This window comes from Phaenicophaeus curvirostris, chromosome 3, assembly GCF_032191515.1.
Source record: "Phaenicophaeus curvirostris isolate KB17595 chromosome 3, BPBGC_Pcur_1.0, whole genome shotgun sequence".
NCBI lineage: Eukaryota > Metazoa > Chordata > Aves > Cuculiformes > Cuculidae > Phaenicophaeus > Phaenicophaeus curvirostris.
Window position 1 is genome coordinate 21,440,183 of NC_091394.1, and position 15,261 is coordinate 21,455,443.

The window sequence follows — 15,261 nt, forward strand, 5'->3', positions numbered from 1 at the left end:
TATGCTTATAAGTTTGTGTCCGCTTGCTTTTGTATTTCTGCTGCAAAATGAGACCCTTACCACAGCAGACAGAAAGGCATTGAGTAGCTTTCAATCCACAGCACGTTTTAATTTCACTTCTTGAGATGTTAACATGCACCCATTGCAGTAAAAACACGTTTGGACAGTTTTTGAAGTTGCTTAAACTGTATTCTAGAGAAGGCTTCTGAGAAGTTAAAATTTGGCAAAGTTGATATTAAAACATAACTTTTCAAAACATATAAATAGTCATTCTTCTGCAATGGGCTGTGTTTGTGCAATATTTGTTTTACTGCATGGTGAGAGGCATGAGCCCCCCTTCATGTGGCAGCCGGGGAGGTTCTGTGTGCCTCCCTGAAGTCCACATACCAAGATATATCACCAATTTCCAGTACCTTAAGCAAGTGCGTTATTGGAACGCAAAAGTGAGAAGCCAGAGCAAAGTTTTACCCAGCAGAAATTAGCTGGCTCTATTGATGGAGTTACTGATTAATAAAAGGCTTGCAAACAAATTCCTCGTTGTCTGCCTTCTGGGCGGGGTCCTTCACATTCCTGCCACACTCAGTGGTTTCTTGGGTTGCTTGGCTCCTCTGGATTCCAAGGAATGTCTCCTCCTTTCCGTGACCTCAGAGGCCTGGCTTTTGTCTGGGTCTCACTGCAAGCATTTCTGCCTCTCCCAGGGCTTCTGGTCCACACTCCATGCTGGAAGCTCGCAGCTCACTGGGTTTCTCCCTCTCTGCCCAGTGGGATCTGGGGGAATCTCACATCTGTGCATGTTCAGTTGTTCCCTCCACCTTCCCCCGTTTTCTGTGCAAGGGGTATATTCTGTTCCCAGAGAACGTCATCAGGAAGGTCAGCAGTCAGATTTCATCTATGCAGCTCCTTTTTCAGATATTATGTGATAAAATCATATGAACTGGAAACCAACTGGTTCTGAATTTATAACAAGTCCTAGTCCATATGCTCCCATAGAGCAATAACTGAGAGAAAGAACCTTGACTGGAGTCTGATTCCAACACTGGCAGCGTTTCTTAAGGCTAAGCTGAGCTCCATATCCAAAGTGAAAACCTGCATACAAGCACAGGTTTGGAAAACCTGCTCAGCAGTCAGATGTCAGGAGCATACATCTGTCTAAAAAACATGCTAGCTGTGGGAATGCTCAGGTTTTTGTGTGCATGCAAGCATCATGTGTTAGACCATTCTGTCACCACTAAGTGACAGAAACATTTTCTCCCATAAGACCTCATCTGCACAACATGCATTCTTCTGTTCAGTAGAATCATTGCACACTTCATGGATTTGCATTTGATGTCAGTTTACAAGTTGTTTGCATTTAATTTTTGGATAAGCAGTATTAATGTTAATATGAAACTAATTATTTTTGCTTTTTGCTTTCTCTTTTTGTAAACTCTGATGCAGCATTATGTTGACTTGTGTTCTGTCTCTGCTTTGGCTCAGTTCCCGTATCTTTCCATTTAAAGTTGTCTGCATTTCCTTTCCTTTCCCAACCCCTACTTTCCTTTCCGAACTACTTAAAATCTGTCTAAATCTGTATATTCTTTTTTTTATATATATTTTTTATGGGGAGCATTGTTACACCTATCCTTGCTTTTAGCAGAATCTCTTGTGTTAAGTCATTATACGTGCCATTTCCTTATCTAATTTGTTGAAAACATTTGCAGATGATATTCACTGTGCTGTTTGTAATACGAAGCAAGGTTCATAGCACACATCGTTTCCACTTTGCAGTTATTTAACAATAAATGCAATATGCAAACAACTCTGTTTGCAAATTACCAAGGCTGAATTTAATGGCCCTCTCCCAGAATCCTTTACTGTGAACATCTTTTACCTTGAGCTGTATCTATAAACTGGCATTTTAGAGCTTATGAGGCCAGAGATCATCTGTGCTTTACACATCCCACAGGGGAAAATGGATGGCACAAGGAATGGTGAGCTCATTTTACCCTATAAATCTGGGCAGTATACCCCAACTGCTTTAGAAAAGCAAATGCCCCCGAGTTACTGGTGTATTTTTTCTTAGCTTAATGATGCTACCTCCTTTATTTCAAGTCTTCTTGGTTCCTGTTACTGTTCTGTCGTTGTTGCTTTGTTTAATGAGCATTAAAATATGTTAATAAACCATTTGTTGTACACTGGACCAGCTCAGGCGATTTTTATAGCTGTTTGTCAGACATTGTGATAATTGGTAAGATGGAAGATATTTCCTTGACTTCTATTGCATGTAGGAACAGGAATTTTGATCCCAGCATTTAACTTCTATTGGGGTTATTTAAATTTCCAGTTCGAGTTGCCCAAGCTGGAAGGCATGATCTTAGTGTTCTACTACACTGACAGTCATTGTTGGGTACCTTTGACAGAGAACTGAAGGAGTTCTTTTGATCCTTAAGCGAGTATCAGGCTAACTCTGGCTTTCTTTTTCCTTTGTGTAATTGCACAGACGTCGTCTCGATTATTGGTACGGCCGACCAGCTCCGAGACACCCAGTGCTGCAGAACTAGTCAGTGCAATTGAAGAGCTCGTCAAAAGTAAAATGGTGAGACAAACTGATAGATGCATGTGATAAATGAAATAAGTAAAAGTGTAAAAGGATCATTTTGCATGTTAGTGCCTCCTTCTTTGCTTTTTTAATGTTTGCTGATGAATGAATCATGAGGAATTTGTGTCAGCTTTTTTAAATGTTTGTGTTTTAAAGTTTCTGTGTTTCTGAAGATGCTCATTGACCAAGAACAGGATGTATGGATAATTCCAGGAAGGCCCTCCTTCATATTCGAAGTCCAGCTTGACCCAGTCCTAGACAAACTGCTCTAGCTGACTGTATTTGAGCAGGGAGATTGGACTATATGGTCTCAAGAGGTCCCTCAGCAATTCTGTGATTTCCTGAAAAATTATAAGTGACACTTTTGCCACACAGACCCTGTTGGCATTAGTAGAAGTGCTGCTATGAAAACTACAGAGAAGTGCGGCATGGCTGCCCTGTGTTACCAGAGGCTGGTATTTCCCAGGCTCATTCTAAATTTTAAGAGCTTTGAATTTGAGAATGAGACATTTTAATTTCTATTTTGTATTTCCTTATTCAGAAAGACTTACACTTCATTTACGTTAGTGCACGAAATAATACTCTAAGAGAGTGCAGTTATTAACTTTTATTTTTACTTCTCTTGCACCAGAAGGTTAAGAAGTAATCTATGGGGAAATTCAGCACAGTCTTTTGTAAATGTTTGATAGTCCATGTGACTTTCAGGCAGCCTAACAATGGATATAACTTCATGATCCATGCATCATAGTCCCTGGTAGAGACGTTCTTATATCAAAATTTTACCCAAGCATCAGCTTCCACTGGTTTTTAGGCCAGTCATATCATTATTGGCTTTTTACTTTTTATAGGGAAAGAACAGCTGAACCCCACCCTGGTGAAGTAAATGTGTCTTGCATTAAAGGCTGTTTCACATGACAAGAAAATGTGACACATAACTATAGCCTGATCCAAGATTATGGGCTTGAATTAAAATAGTCCAACAAATACTTCATAGAAGTTTGTTTGTATTATTTCTCCTATGACTTCTCCGTATTTTATACAAATAGAAGTCTGTGGAGTCCATGCAAGGGAGACAGTGTATCTGGCAGTAGAGACAGGGTCTCTTTGTAAGGATCTGAACTTTCAGTAAGCTCAAAAGCAACATTGACAGTGTAGAAGTCATTATTCTATTCCGTGAACCAGTATTTTGTCCAGTTAGTATGATAAACAATATGTCTGACAAAGAATGCTGCTACTAAAGATGTCCTGTTTGTTATTGAAAGTAACTTGCCTGTGCCTGAACTAAAGTATGACAAATGTAATTTTATCTTTAGCAATAAGCACACATCTGTGTAGCTTCCACCATAGAAATAATTACATCGTGAGCAGAATAGTCTGACTTTTAGCCGTTGCTCAAACCAGCTGTATTCCTTTCTTTTCCTGTGGTGAAATGACTGACATATCTCAAATGTGCTTCTATAAGGTTAGGTTCTCTATTCTGGAAAGCCCAAGTTGTTGGCTGGTTTTCTGGAAGGTTGAGACCTCCTTCACTAAGATGCATTACAATAATTGATCTCCCACAGTCCCTATATACACCTGCATGTAAATGTGTCTTGTGAATAAAAGGGAAATAAATCATTGTTTCTGTCTGTCCTGAACGCCTGCTCAGGCCCTGGAGGACCGTCCAAGTTCCTTGTTGGTGGATCAAGGTGACAGCAGCAGTCCATCCTTCAATCCTTCAGATAACTCCCTTCTCTCCTCCTCATCACCTATAGATGAGATGGAAGAAAGGAAATCCAGCTCCTTAAAAAGACGACAGTAAGACCGCTTTTTCACTCAATTTTTTACAGTGTTTTGAAGAGAGAAACGTAATGTTTAAAGAATGTCCATTTTGAGCTGGCAGCAGAAGCCGTTAATCTGAAAGGGAGAAGATTTGTGTTAGATATCGAGCAGGTAGTCACATTATGCAAAGAAAAAATTTTCTCAAACATTAGCTGCAGTTTGAATTTCCTCAATTTTTTTTTATTTTAGTTATACTTGTATTTGACTTATGTCACGTATCAGTCTCAGGTATTCAGGAAGATGCTCGTTTTCAAATGCACAGAGGGCTCTTTGGCTTAAAAAATAGTGGTCATTCCTCTTGTTCTGTTTCACCACACGCTTAATTTCTTTCTGTGTAGTAAACTGTTACCATGGTGAACAAAAACATGGTTTCAAAACTATTTAAATCTGTGGGTAGATATAAAAGTTCATATACTCAAGAGTCTTCAGGCCAGAGACATAATAGCATTTTATTTTAAACAATAGTTAAATATTTAATTTTAATGACGTATGTAAGAAAACATCTGACTTAAGATAAACAAGAGCAAGCCTGATCCTGTTCCAGAGTCAAAGCAGCATATTGCTTAGAAAGAGTGTTCCTTAAATCTTCCATTTCAGTTCTTACCAGACACGACAGCAAATGTGTAAGAAGTTATATGCTATTAACCATATTTAAGAATCTGTTCCCTTTTTTAATGAAATCTGAGTTCACCATTTTCTTTCCATTGTAGCTATGTTTTACAGGAATTAGTGGAGACAGAACGAGATTACGTACGAGATCTGGGCTATGTAGTTGAGGTATGATATTTTTCATTCTCTTGATTTTTTTCCTTTTTATGTGTTTTTTTCAGATGTGGTATCAAACACCTGTGTAGCTTGAACCTCACTATTTTTTCAAAATAAAGCACAGGAAAATGTGAATGCTTGCATTCTGAGTTTTCCTTCCTGCAGACTTTTAACATACTAGAAATATTGTATCAAATCTCATTCCCTTCATTTTTCCTGTTACAGTGTTCACCTCGTTGTTCTTCTGTTCTTTCTAAGGTCGCTATTTCTGGCTTAATGGTGTCTTAGACTAGATAGTTCTATTTAGCACAACTAAATTTAAAAAAAAAATTGTAGCTCGGCATGTAGACCAACTATCCTGGATTTGAAAGACTTACTTTCTCTCCTACTGCTAGGCTTCTCTTAGACTTCCTAGTATTCCCTTCTCTAAAATGAAATAGCATCACATATCTCCCTACAGTCTTGGCTACCAACAGAATGCGTTTTGGAGAGTAGAAAACAATGAGCGTGATAGTGAATTTCAGCCTAACGAGGTTCAAGTCTTAAACTCTGATTTAAAAGGTGGGAGGGAAGGAAGAAAGAAAGGGAAGAACGACTGGAATTGTGATAGTCTTTTTAAAATATGTTAAAAGTGTATTAGAATGCTATATGAACAGAAGTATTTTTGTAATTTACCAAATAATTCCTGGTAAAAATGCTAGACATCAAAACATATAAACTTTGCAAGCTAAAACCAAATTTGGCTAATTAGATATATAAATATTGGGAAAAAATAGAAGGAATAGAATTGCATGAATATTACAGAAGTTTAAAGCACTGCCAGGTCTAACTATGTGATAGAATTGCACACCGAGATGTGTATATTTACACTGGGAGAGAGAAGATGGGATTATGGGAACGTGTAAAAAGAACTTTATTGCAGCCAGAATGCTTGCTAATAGAATTTATGATCAATTTTTTTGGTATTCAGTTTGCTCATATCACACGCACACTTTGTAGAGTTACTGTGGATGACTGAATTAAGTAACACTGATTAGAGGAGTGCAGAAGCAGAGGAGTGCAGAAGCCAGTTAAGTGGCTCTGACATGTGCTTGGTAACAGCCCAAGCTGGCAAAGTATTGCAGCTGCTTCAGTCAATAAGAAGGGCTGTAAAAGTTTCCTCTATGCTTTAAGCCTGTTCACACAGGCTATATTAGCTAGATTGTGTTCATCTTTATAGCACTGGTCACTGTTTTGTAGCCAGCCATAAGCCAATTTGTGATATTTTGTGTCTGTTCTGTGTTATGCAACAATTTTTTGGTTTGTTTTTGTGTCCCAAGCAAGCTGTTGTCATGGGCAATTTGGAAAGCTTCTGGGAAAAGGGAGATTAAAGGACAGCTCACTTATTTTAAGTTAAAATGTTCACAGTGAATTCCCTTGGACTGTTGCAGGGTTATATGGCGCTTATGAAGGAGGACGGTGTACCTGATGACATGAAAGGCAAAGACAAGATTGTATTTGGAAACATTCACCAGATTTATGACTGGCACAGAGAGTACGTATTAACCTGAAAACCATCTGCTGAACCAATTCTACATAAAAAATACTAGACTGACTTTATGAATTTCTTTTTTTCCTTAAATATTCAGATACCAGGTAGATACAGTTGGTCTTGTGCTCCGAGTTGTAGATACTGTAGATTCAGCTTACGGATATTGGTATGAAGATTTGCTTTAAACAATGATGCTTATATATAGCATGTGCTTCAACAGAGAAGCTATAGTGTGGGTAGTGTTATGTACAGAATTTCGTATGTTGTGTGAGACTTTGTTTTCAAAAATGTTTTCTCTGAGAGTACTATCTAAAGGATTTGCTGGGGCTTAGCATGGCAATATGAGTCCCTCAGGCATTCAGACTAGGAAGGAGAAAAGTTCTAATCAATATATGAAATTGAATAATTTTATTAATTAACACCAGTATTTTTTTTCATCTTGGCATGGATTCAGTGAGTCCTTTTGGAAATCTGTATTGAAGTATTACACTATTAACATTAATATCCAACGCTGCTGATAAGGGACACAAAATGGACCTTGCAGTAAGACCACTTCGTCTTGAGATTACATGTTGCTATAGTGTGTGCCATCACAAAAAAGTACTTATTCTGTTTATGTTCAGCTTCTTTTTAGGAGAGTTAGAGAAGTGCCTTGAAGATCCGGAAAAGCTGGGATCCTTGTTTGTTAAGCATGTAAGTGCAAATGTCTTCATTGGCAAACCCTTATTGCAGCTACCAATAAACATATTCAGTTATTAAGGATTTATCTGTGGTACAGCATGGTTAAAGTACTGTAAAATATTCTTCACTGTAACAGTGGATAGGTAACTTATAAAAGCTTATAAATATACTATAAGTAAATGCTCTGATATTTGTCCCCAGTATGGAGAGGTAATATGATGAGGGCCCCCTTTCTCGGTTCACTTCCAGTTCTCTGTAAGGGAATTGTCTTTCATACAGCACTTGCTTTATAATCCCAGGTATCCGTGCAGTACTATGGAGCACAGGGAATGGTAATAGGAGAGAAACTCATTCTTCTTTCCAATTTCAGTGCATTCTAGCTCTGCATCCTTTCCCTTTTTGAGAATCACAGTAGTGATTGAGATTCCTCTCTCTCTTCACTTGGGGAAGGAGCTGAGAGTGCCAGTAATTTATGATGTTTAATTTCGGTCCAACACAGTATCCTTTATAGTTTTACACAAGTCCGTTTTCCCACCTTTTATTAACTAAAAGGAATGGCCATGTGATACATGTGACTATAACACTTCAGGAGGAAATTGAATGAGCTAGTTACATAGAAGGTAAGTATCAAAATTCAGGACACATCGAACATGCCACCGATCGGTCATTTTGGTGTCTTTTTGTGTAGAAATACAATTTAATATCTATTTGAGGTGAGACCTCAAGATATTCTAAAACACACAAGACAGTGGAAGGGATACTTGCTTGCTGAATACTGTTATTTGCACAAGTGTGCAAAGACCGAAGACAGACTGAATTGAAGCAGATTTGATGGGTTTTAGATTTTTCACTGTAGTCTGTGTTTGAAGTCAATACTAGGATAGCAAAAGAGCACAGAACCAAACAGTAATGGAACAGTAATACTGGAAGCCAGGCCTAATTCCTGGGCTAATGATGAGGAATGAGTTCTTTCGTTTCTGAAGTATTATATTTAAAAAAAACAAAAACAAAACCAAAAAAACCCCAAAAAAAAGCAGGGGAGAAGAGAGAATTTTGACACTGGTAAAGTGGGATACCTGGAGGAAGTAACTCTCCTTGTTTCTGATTGCTGTTTTGCTTTCTACTGGTGTATTTGCAACTGAGTTGTCTTTGAAAGGCACCCTTACCACTCCAGATGGAAAGCCAAGCTGTGACGCTATTAATATACAGTGTACCCTCGCAAAATCCTGACTATCAGCTAGAACATGACAATTCAGTTCCTGCTCTTAATCTGTGTTCCGCGTCCTTTTCAATCTCCATGTTATTTCTTTCTTTTTGGCTTTCCATTCATCTTCACTGGTCAGTACTCCATATATCTTCGAGCAGCAAAGCCTTTAATGGCAAACCAATCCTAGCAAAATGATAAGAAAGATTTTAGAGTAGGTAATAGGCACATATGGTATGTCTGTGTTTCTTAAATAGCAAGATCAGTAATCAAGAATGAATCTTAAATGCTGAAGATGCACTCGCTCTCTTTTTCTTTGTTGCCTTGGTGCTAAAAGCACATGCGCAAAATACAGAATCAGAATTAAAAAATACTAGTACCACCGTTTCCAGGCTGCATCACCTATGTGCACACTCAAACTCTGATAGGACAGCTAATACTAAACAGAAGATTTCAGAGGTTTCTCCTATTCTGTACAGCTAAACAGGAGGAGAGCATTATTTTAACATATTATAATAATAATCAGATTGTCAAATAAAAAATACCGTATTTCAAGGGCTTCATCCATTGCTCTTGCTAAAAGAAAAAGATAACTATTTTCATGCTTAATTTTATTGTAGGACCTGCTGAGCTATCATCTCTAAACACTTGCTGTTCAGGAGTATTTGGAACTGTGGCAATTTTTTGACTTTCTGAAATCATCATGACATTCCCAAATAAACGAGTTTTCAGATCTGTAATCCCTGTATATATAGCTGTTTCTTTCTCTGTAAAGGGCCTTTTTAAGTTCATACTTTTGAATTGCTGTAGTTCTTAAAATAACACTCGCTTTTCAATCTGGCATGTTTTTTTCCTTGATGATTATATATCATTCTGTATCTTTGCTCTTCTAGGAGAGAAGGTTGCACATGTACATAGTTTACTGCCAAAACAAACCAAAGTCTGAGCACATTGTCTCAGAATACATTGATACATTTTTTGAGGTAAGTTCCTGAGGGAGGAAGTGAAGGGTGTGTACAGATCATAAGTATTATCAGATGTGTTGACCGAAACAAGGTGTCGGGGGGAAAGTCAGCACATATTAGTATTTTAAATTACTGTTTCTTGCCATTTCCATTCTGATCTCTCAAGTCTGATACAGACTCTTAGGCATGTATTAATCTTTTGGGGAGAAAACTAAAGTTTAGGTATAAGTTATGACTTAATTAGTAGAGTCTGATCCTTACTTGCCCTAGCCCAGGCAGTTAAAAGTGAGTATTATATTAAGTGGCAATTTTAAATGAGCACTGTTGAAAATAGACTATATACAACCTGTGACTGAAAATTTACATTTCACTATACAATCTTTTCAAAAAAAGATATGGAGGATTCTAGGAGAGGGGAATACCTTGGAAACAAAGCTGATACAGATAAAGGGAAGAACTCCAGCTTTTGCTGGCTGAAGATTGGATTCTGTTCTGATTTTTTCCCAGTTTCTGCTCTGATAGCAATTAATAGTGAGATATCCTGCTGTGTTTCTAACTCAAAACAAAACAAAGTTGTTTGTAACTGAATGAAGAAAAAAATGTTTGTTCTACCACCCTCAGGATCTAAAGCAACGCCTGGGCCACAGACTTCAGCTCACGGACTTGCTAATAAAACCTGTGCAGAGAATTATGAAATACCAGCTGTTACTAAAGGTAAAGTGATGTTGAGATGAATAATTTAATATATCTGTTAATGAATAAGTTATCTTTTTTAAATGTTGCTGGTGCTTTTCCACCCCCCTCCCAAACAGAACCCAGATTTGTAAGCAATTTTGTATAATTATTTTCTAAGCGCATTCAGATAATTATAAAAATTGCAGTAAATAGCTTGGACAGAATTTTGCTTTTTCTTTTAACAGTTGGAGACCAAGTGAACTCAAGTCAGTGACGTGGAAATGTTTAGAATTTGTACCAATGTCATATGAAGGGGAGAGGGATCTCTCAAGTGTTTTCAGATGTGATAGGACTTGTTGGGACTCATCCCAACTTTTCTATCTACATCTGCAACTGTTTTAATATCATATAAATGTTTACTGAAGAGCATCCTTATGTTACACAGAGGTCATTGACTTAAAACATGTTCTTCTATGAGCTAAATCCAAGTAGTGAATAAATCTTAAAGTATAAGAGCAGAAAGCAAGAAGCTTTAGAAACAAAATTTTTCAATGTGTTTCTGCAGTCTGTCATCCTCTGACAGAGGATAGCAAATTCAGGGTTTCTAAGATTTCTCTGTGCTGATTAATGAGAAAAGAAATAATATTATTGTTTTCTTCCTTTTTCAGGACTTCCTCAAATACTCTAAAAAAGCTAATCTTGACACCACGGAACTAGAGGTACTTGAGAAATTTTATCTCAGTGATTTGAACGCTCTTTACTGTGAACTTCTCTTGTTTTGACAGAGTCACTTTCTTTTTCTGATCTTCTTGAGAGTGTGATGATAAGTGTTTACTTTTTGCGTTTCTGTTCTAAAGCAGTCATAACACATTAAATAAAATTTTATGCTGCTAACTCATTCGCAAAATAAAGCTCTGACTTTTTATTTGTCTTGAACAGAGAGCTGTAGAGGTCATGTGTATAGTACCAAAACGGTGTAATGACATGATGAATGTTGGCCGCCTGCAAGGATTTGATGTAAGTTGGTTGGGGTTTTGCTTACAGTTTTTGTTAGGTTCTCTAGAAATTAACCATTAATGTTGTGGAGACTTCTTCCTGGAAAACTTTACTTGTTGTGTAAGTCATGCTAGGTGAGTCCTTCTGCAAAATATAGGAAGCGCTGGTCTTACTACAGTTCTCTTATTGACTAGTGACCTACAGAATATTGAAGTAATTGGTTATCAGCAGCTAAGCAGACCTGACTTAAGTAGCGTAGACACAGGAGGAGTTGCTAAGTAAAGTACTCCAGGCGACTGTGTCCCTTCTTTTTTTGGTAAGTCTTGAAGAGGTGGAAATTGGCTGTTGAAACCATATGCATCAGCCAGATCATAGCCACATAGTCTACTTGCAAAGCCCTTTCTGCTCTGTGACACAGATATGAACTTGAATTCTTCCCCTTCTTGGCACCCTGGAAGACATTGGGAAAATATATGAGTTACTGGTTAAGTTATTAAGAATAAAGAGATGAAAGCCTTAGTGTTACAAGCCTCAATCTGCAGTATGAATTTAAAAGGGTGGAGTGGATTTTTTGGGGTTGTTTTTTTTTTTTCTTGATAATGTTTGGGTTTTGAGAAAGGGCACAAGAATGTCTTACATAGAGGAAGATCAATGAATGTATAGTGGTCAGTGAGACTCAGAAACTGGGACATATAAAAAGGTATTTGGGCATGAGCACCTGCTCAAAAAGTTGATCGGGAAAGATATGAAGAACTGCACTAAATGTGTTTCCATTTGCCTCTGTGTTTAGGGTAAAATTGTAGCCCAGGGTAAGCTCCTGCTCCAGGACACGTTCTTGGTTACAGACCAAGACACAGGACTTCTGCCACGCTGCAAGGAGAGACGGGTCTTCCTGTTCGAGCAGATTGTCATTTTCAGTGAGCTGCTAGATAAAAAGAAAGGTTTCTCCATGCCCGGATTCTTGTTTAAAAACAGTATCAAGGTAACTGTTGTGTATGAGCCTTTGCGTCCCCTGTACAAACTCTGCTAAGGTAACAATTTCTGATTCAGTGTGGAGTCGCTGGTAACATCTAGATGTGCAGTCATAAAGCACCATGGGATGTCAGTCGTTTCCTGAATTGCTCCCTACCAAATTTGTGCTCACTCTGATGATAAATGGAAATCTTTCTATCCCAGTACTCTGATGGTTTTCGTGTGAAGCATACCAAAACAGGTGTTCTTGTACAAAGCTGGACAAGCATTGACAAAGAGTTCAGTTCTTTGGCTCTGTGGTGTGTGTATACCACACTGCAAAATCATTGCAAATAGAGACAGTAGCTCTGGTAAAGAGCTACTATCCCTTCTTTTGAGTTTCAGCTGAAATCAGCTCAAACGTGTAGGTAATGTTTGTAGGTAGTGCCTCCTTCTTAGACATGTGAGCTTTTCCTCAAACAAAAAGCATTTACCCCCACTTCAAGCTTTCCCTAAACCAAAAATTATTGTAATAGGGCCCACTAGCCCTCCTTGTAAAGTGTTTGGGTGGACGCTGCTTCCCTTAAGTCACTTTGGTGCTCTGCCTGCCATCTCAGCATCATGCTTAGCACTGACTGGACAGCCTCTTCCAAGGCATCTGCAGCAGAAGCCTTCAGAGTGTTGGCCAGTGGTAGAGTTCCATAGCAGTCTCAGTATTTCAGTATTTTAAATAACACAAAAGGAGATTGAGGAATGATGAAGAACATTGGGCCATACTGACTAGCTGGAAATGGTTCAGGCACAGTGTGTCAGTAAGCTGTACACTTACCCTTAGTTTAATGTAATCCTTCATTTCATGGTATTATGTTACTGAAATGAAAGAATGAAAGAATGATCATTATTTGAAGATCTGATTCTGAGCTCCTAAATAAGATATTTTAGAGGCATGCTTCTAATAAAATACATGAAGTAAATTGTCTTTTTTTCATGAAGGTGAGTTGCCTTTCCCTGGAGGAAAATGTGGACAGCGATCCATGTAAATTTGCACTAACATCAAGAACGGGCGATGTCACGGAGACCTTTATTTTGCATTCTGCCAGTCCAGGAGTCCGACAGTTGTGGATCCATGAAATTAACCAAATTTTGGAAAACCAGCGCAACTTTTTAAATGGTAAATTATTTCCTCTCACTGAAAGTTCATAATTGAGTGACTTCACTCTCATCTGTTGTTTCTTGGCTTTGAAATGTGTTGCAAGTTTTCTTTTTTCCTGAGATAATATGGAACAGTTGGGAGATATGTACCACATTTCTGCTTCAGAACAGATGCTAGCATTTATCATAAGCGTGGTAGTCTGAATTTACATGGTGTTCTCTTGGTGAAATTTTCCGAATGTTTTGTAGGAGTGAATCAAGATTGGCACTATCTGTTGAAGTGAAGAGCTTGTGTACCCCTTTTAAGCAAATTTAAGCCTTTTAAGGCTAAACCCAAGAGGAATTGTAAGCATCTATTCAGAATATGCTTTGCTTACATTATTTTGGTAGCCATTATTGTCACATCTTACTATGGCAACCACATTCAGATACTGCAGGAGAAAAGTAGAAGGCAGTAGTGTCTGCTGTGATACTTGCAGACACTTGTGTCTTGCTGTATTTTTTTATCCATCAGTTGCTGCCCCAATCTAGGGGTTTTTTTTAAAGAGTTGTAATGGATGGAACGATGAGCTGAGAAGTCTGAGTTGCATGTCCTTTTTCCCAGCTTGGCTGCTGACTGACAATGTGATCCTAAAAGAAAATGTTTCTCCCTGGTTTCAGATTTTTTTCGTCTTTACTAGAAGCGTACATAGCAGGTCATGAAGGTGTTGATGTAGAAAAAGGACTTGAGGTCTATGGCATGAACAACGTTGCGAAGGGAATTTGTCTTATTTGAACAGCACTACCCTTTTGGCAATAAACATGTATCTTTTAAACTCTTCCTGTTCTCTTTCCTGCCGTCCTTTCCCTGATCACGTCCCCTCCTGCTCCCATTGCAGCCTTGACGTCCCCAATCGAGTACCAGAGGAACCACAGCAGTGGTGGAGGCGGCAGCGGGAGCAGCAGTGGTAACAGCAGCGGCCCCAGCAGCTGTAGTGGCATCCCCAGCTCCAGCCGTAGCCGGCCATCCCGGATCCCCCAGCCTGTCAGACACCATTCCCCAGTCCTGGTCTCCTCTGCAGCCTCGGCCCAAGCAGAGGCAGACAAGATGTCAGGTATGTCCATTCACAATCTCTCCCTGCCACACTACAACACCTCCTTAGAAACTGGCCTGAGCCAGACAGACAGACACCCTCCCAATGCAGAACCGGATGGTCCTCAGAGAGAAGCTGAGCAGATTCCCAAGATGAAAGTTATTGAAAGTCCCAGGAAGACAGCAGGAAACATTTCTGGGTCAGCTGATGGAGCCCAGAAAGACTCACGCGGAAGCTCAGAGGACAGTCGATCAAGAAACAGCATAGGATCACTAACGCTTGGGAAGCCAAGGCCAGGAGCCATCTCACCAATCAACTCTCCTCACTCCACGACTTTCCCTTCTCCTTTTGGCAAAGAAACCTTTCCACCCAGCAGCCCCCTGCAGAAGGGCTCCTTTTGGAGCTCCATCCCAGCATCCCCTGCCAGCCGCCCTGGCTCCTTCACTTTCCCTGGGGACAATGACTCCCTCCAGCGGCAGGTCCACCGCCACTCTTCACACAGCAAGGACACAGACCGCATGAGCACATGCTCCTCGACCAGCGAGCAGTCAGTTCACTCCACCCAGAGTAATGGGGTAAGAGCGGAGCACCTCTGTCCTGCAAGCTCTTCTAAAACCTTCCCGTGCTCCCTTTCTGTGCCTTACCATCACTCTCCGTACTAACTTATGGCTCTCCGGCGCTATACTGCTCTGAAATAATCAACTGTTCAAATATCTTCTGCACATTAAAAAAACAAAACTGTCTACCTCTCTGTGTATGTATACATACAAACATGGGTATGTATACAGACATAAAAGCAACTGCTAACATTAGATGCAATTTCTGCCTCTGCTGAAAATATAGATCACTAGGCTGATACTTACTAACTT

General features: G+C 39.2%; 1 protein-coding gene across 3 annotated transcripts in view; it reads left to right on the forward strand.

Moving 5' to 3' along the window:
* TRIO (trio Rho guanine nucleotide exchange factor) overlaps window positions 1–15,261 on the forward strand; it is a 249,264-nt gene that overhangs the window by 217,592 nt on the left and 16,411 nt on the right. For 2 of the 3 annotated variants that reach the window (XM_069853494.1, XM_069853495.1), the window contains exons 37-48: window positions 2,480–2,575; window positions 4,227–4,375; window positions 5,110–5,176; window positions 6,595–6,698; window positions 7,319–7,388; window positions 9,474–9,563; window positions 10,167–10,259; window positions 10,889–10,939; window positions 11,160–11,237; window positions 12,007–12,198; window positions 13,161–13,338; window positions 14,198–14,967. In XM_069853494.1, coding sequence (XP_069709595.1) covers window positions 2,480–2,575; window positions 4,227–4,375; window positions 5,110–5,176; window positions 6,595–6,698; window positions 7,319–7,388; window positions 9,474–9,563; window positions 10,167–10,259; window positions 10,889–10,939; window positions 11,160–11,237; window positions 12,007–12,198; window positions 13,161–13,338; window positions 14,198–14,967 — 1,938 coding nt within the window. The remainder of the gene's footprint in view (window positions 1–2,479; window positions 2,576–4,226; window positions 4,376–5,109; window positions 5,177–6,594; window positions 6,699–7,318; window positions 7,389–9,473; window positions 9,564–10,166; window positions 10,260–10,888; window positions 10,940–11,159; window positions 11,238–12,006; window positions 12,199–13,160; window positions 13,339–14,197; window positions 14,968–15,261) is intronic. The other variant, XM_069853496.1, reaches the window with a different exon arrangement.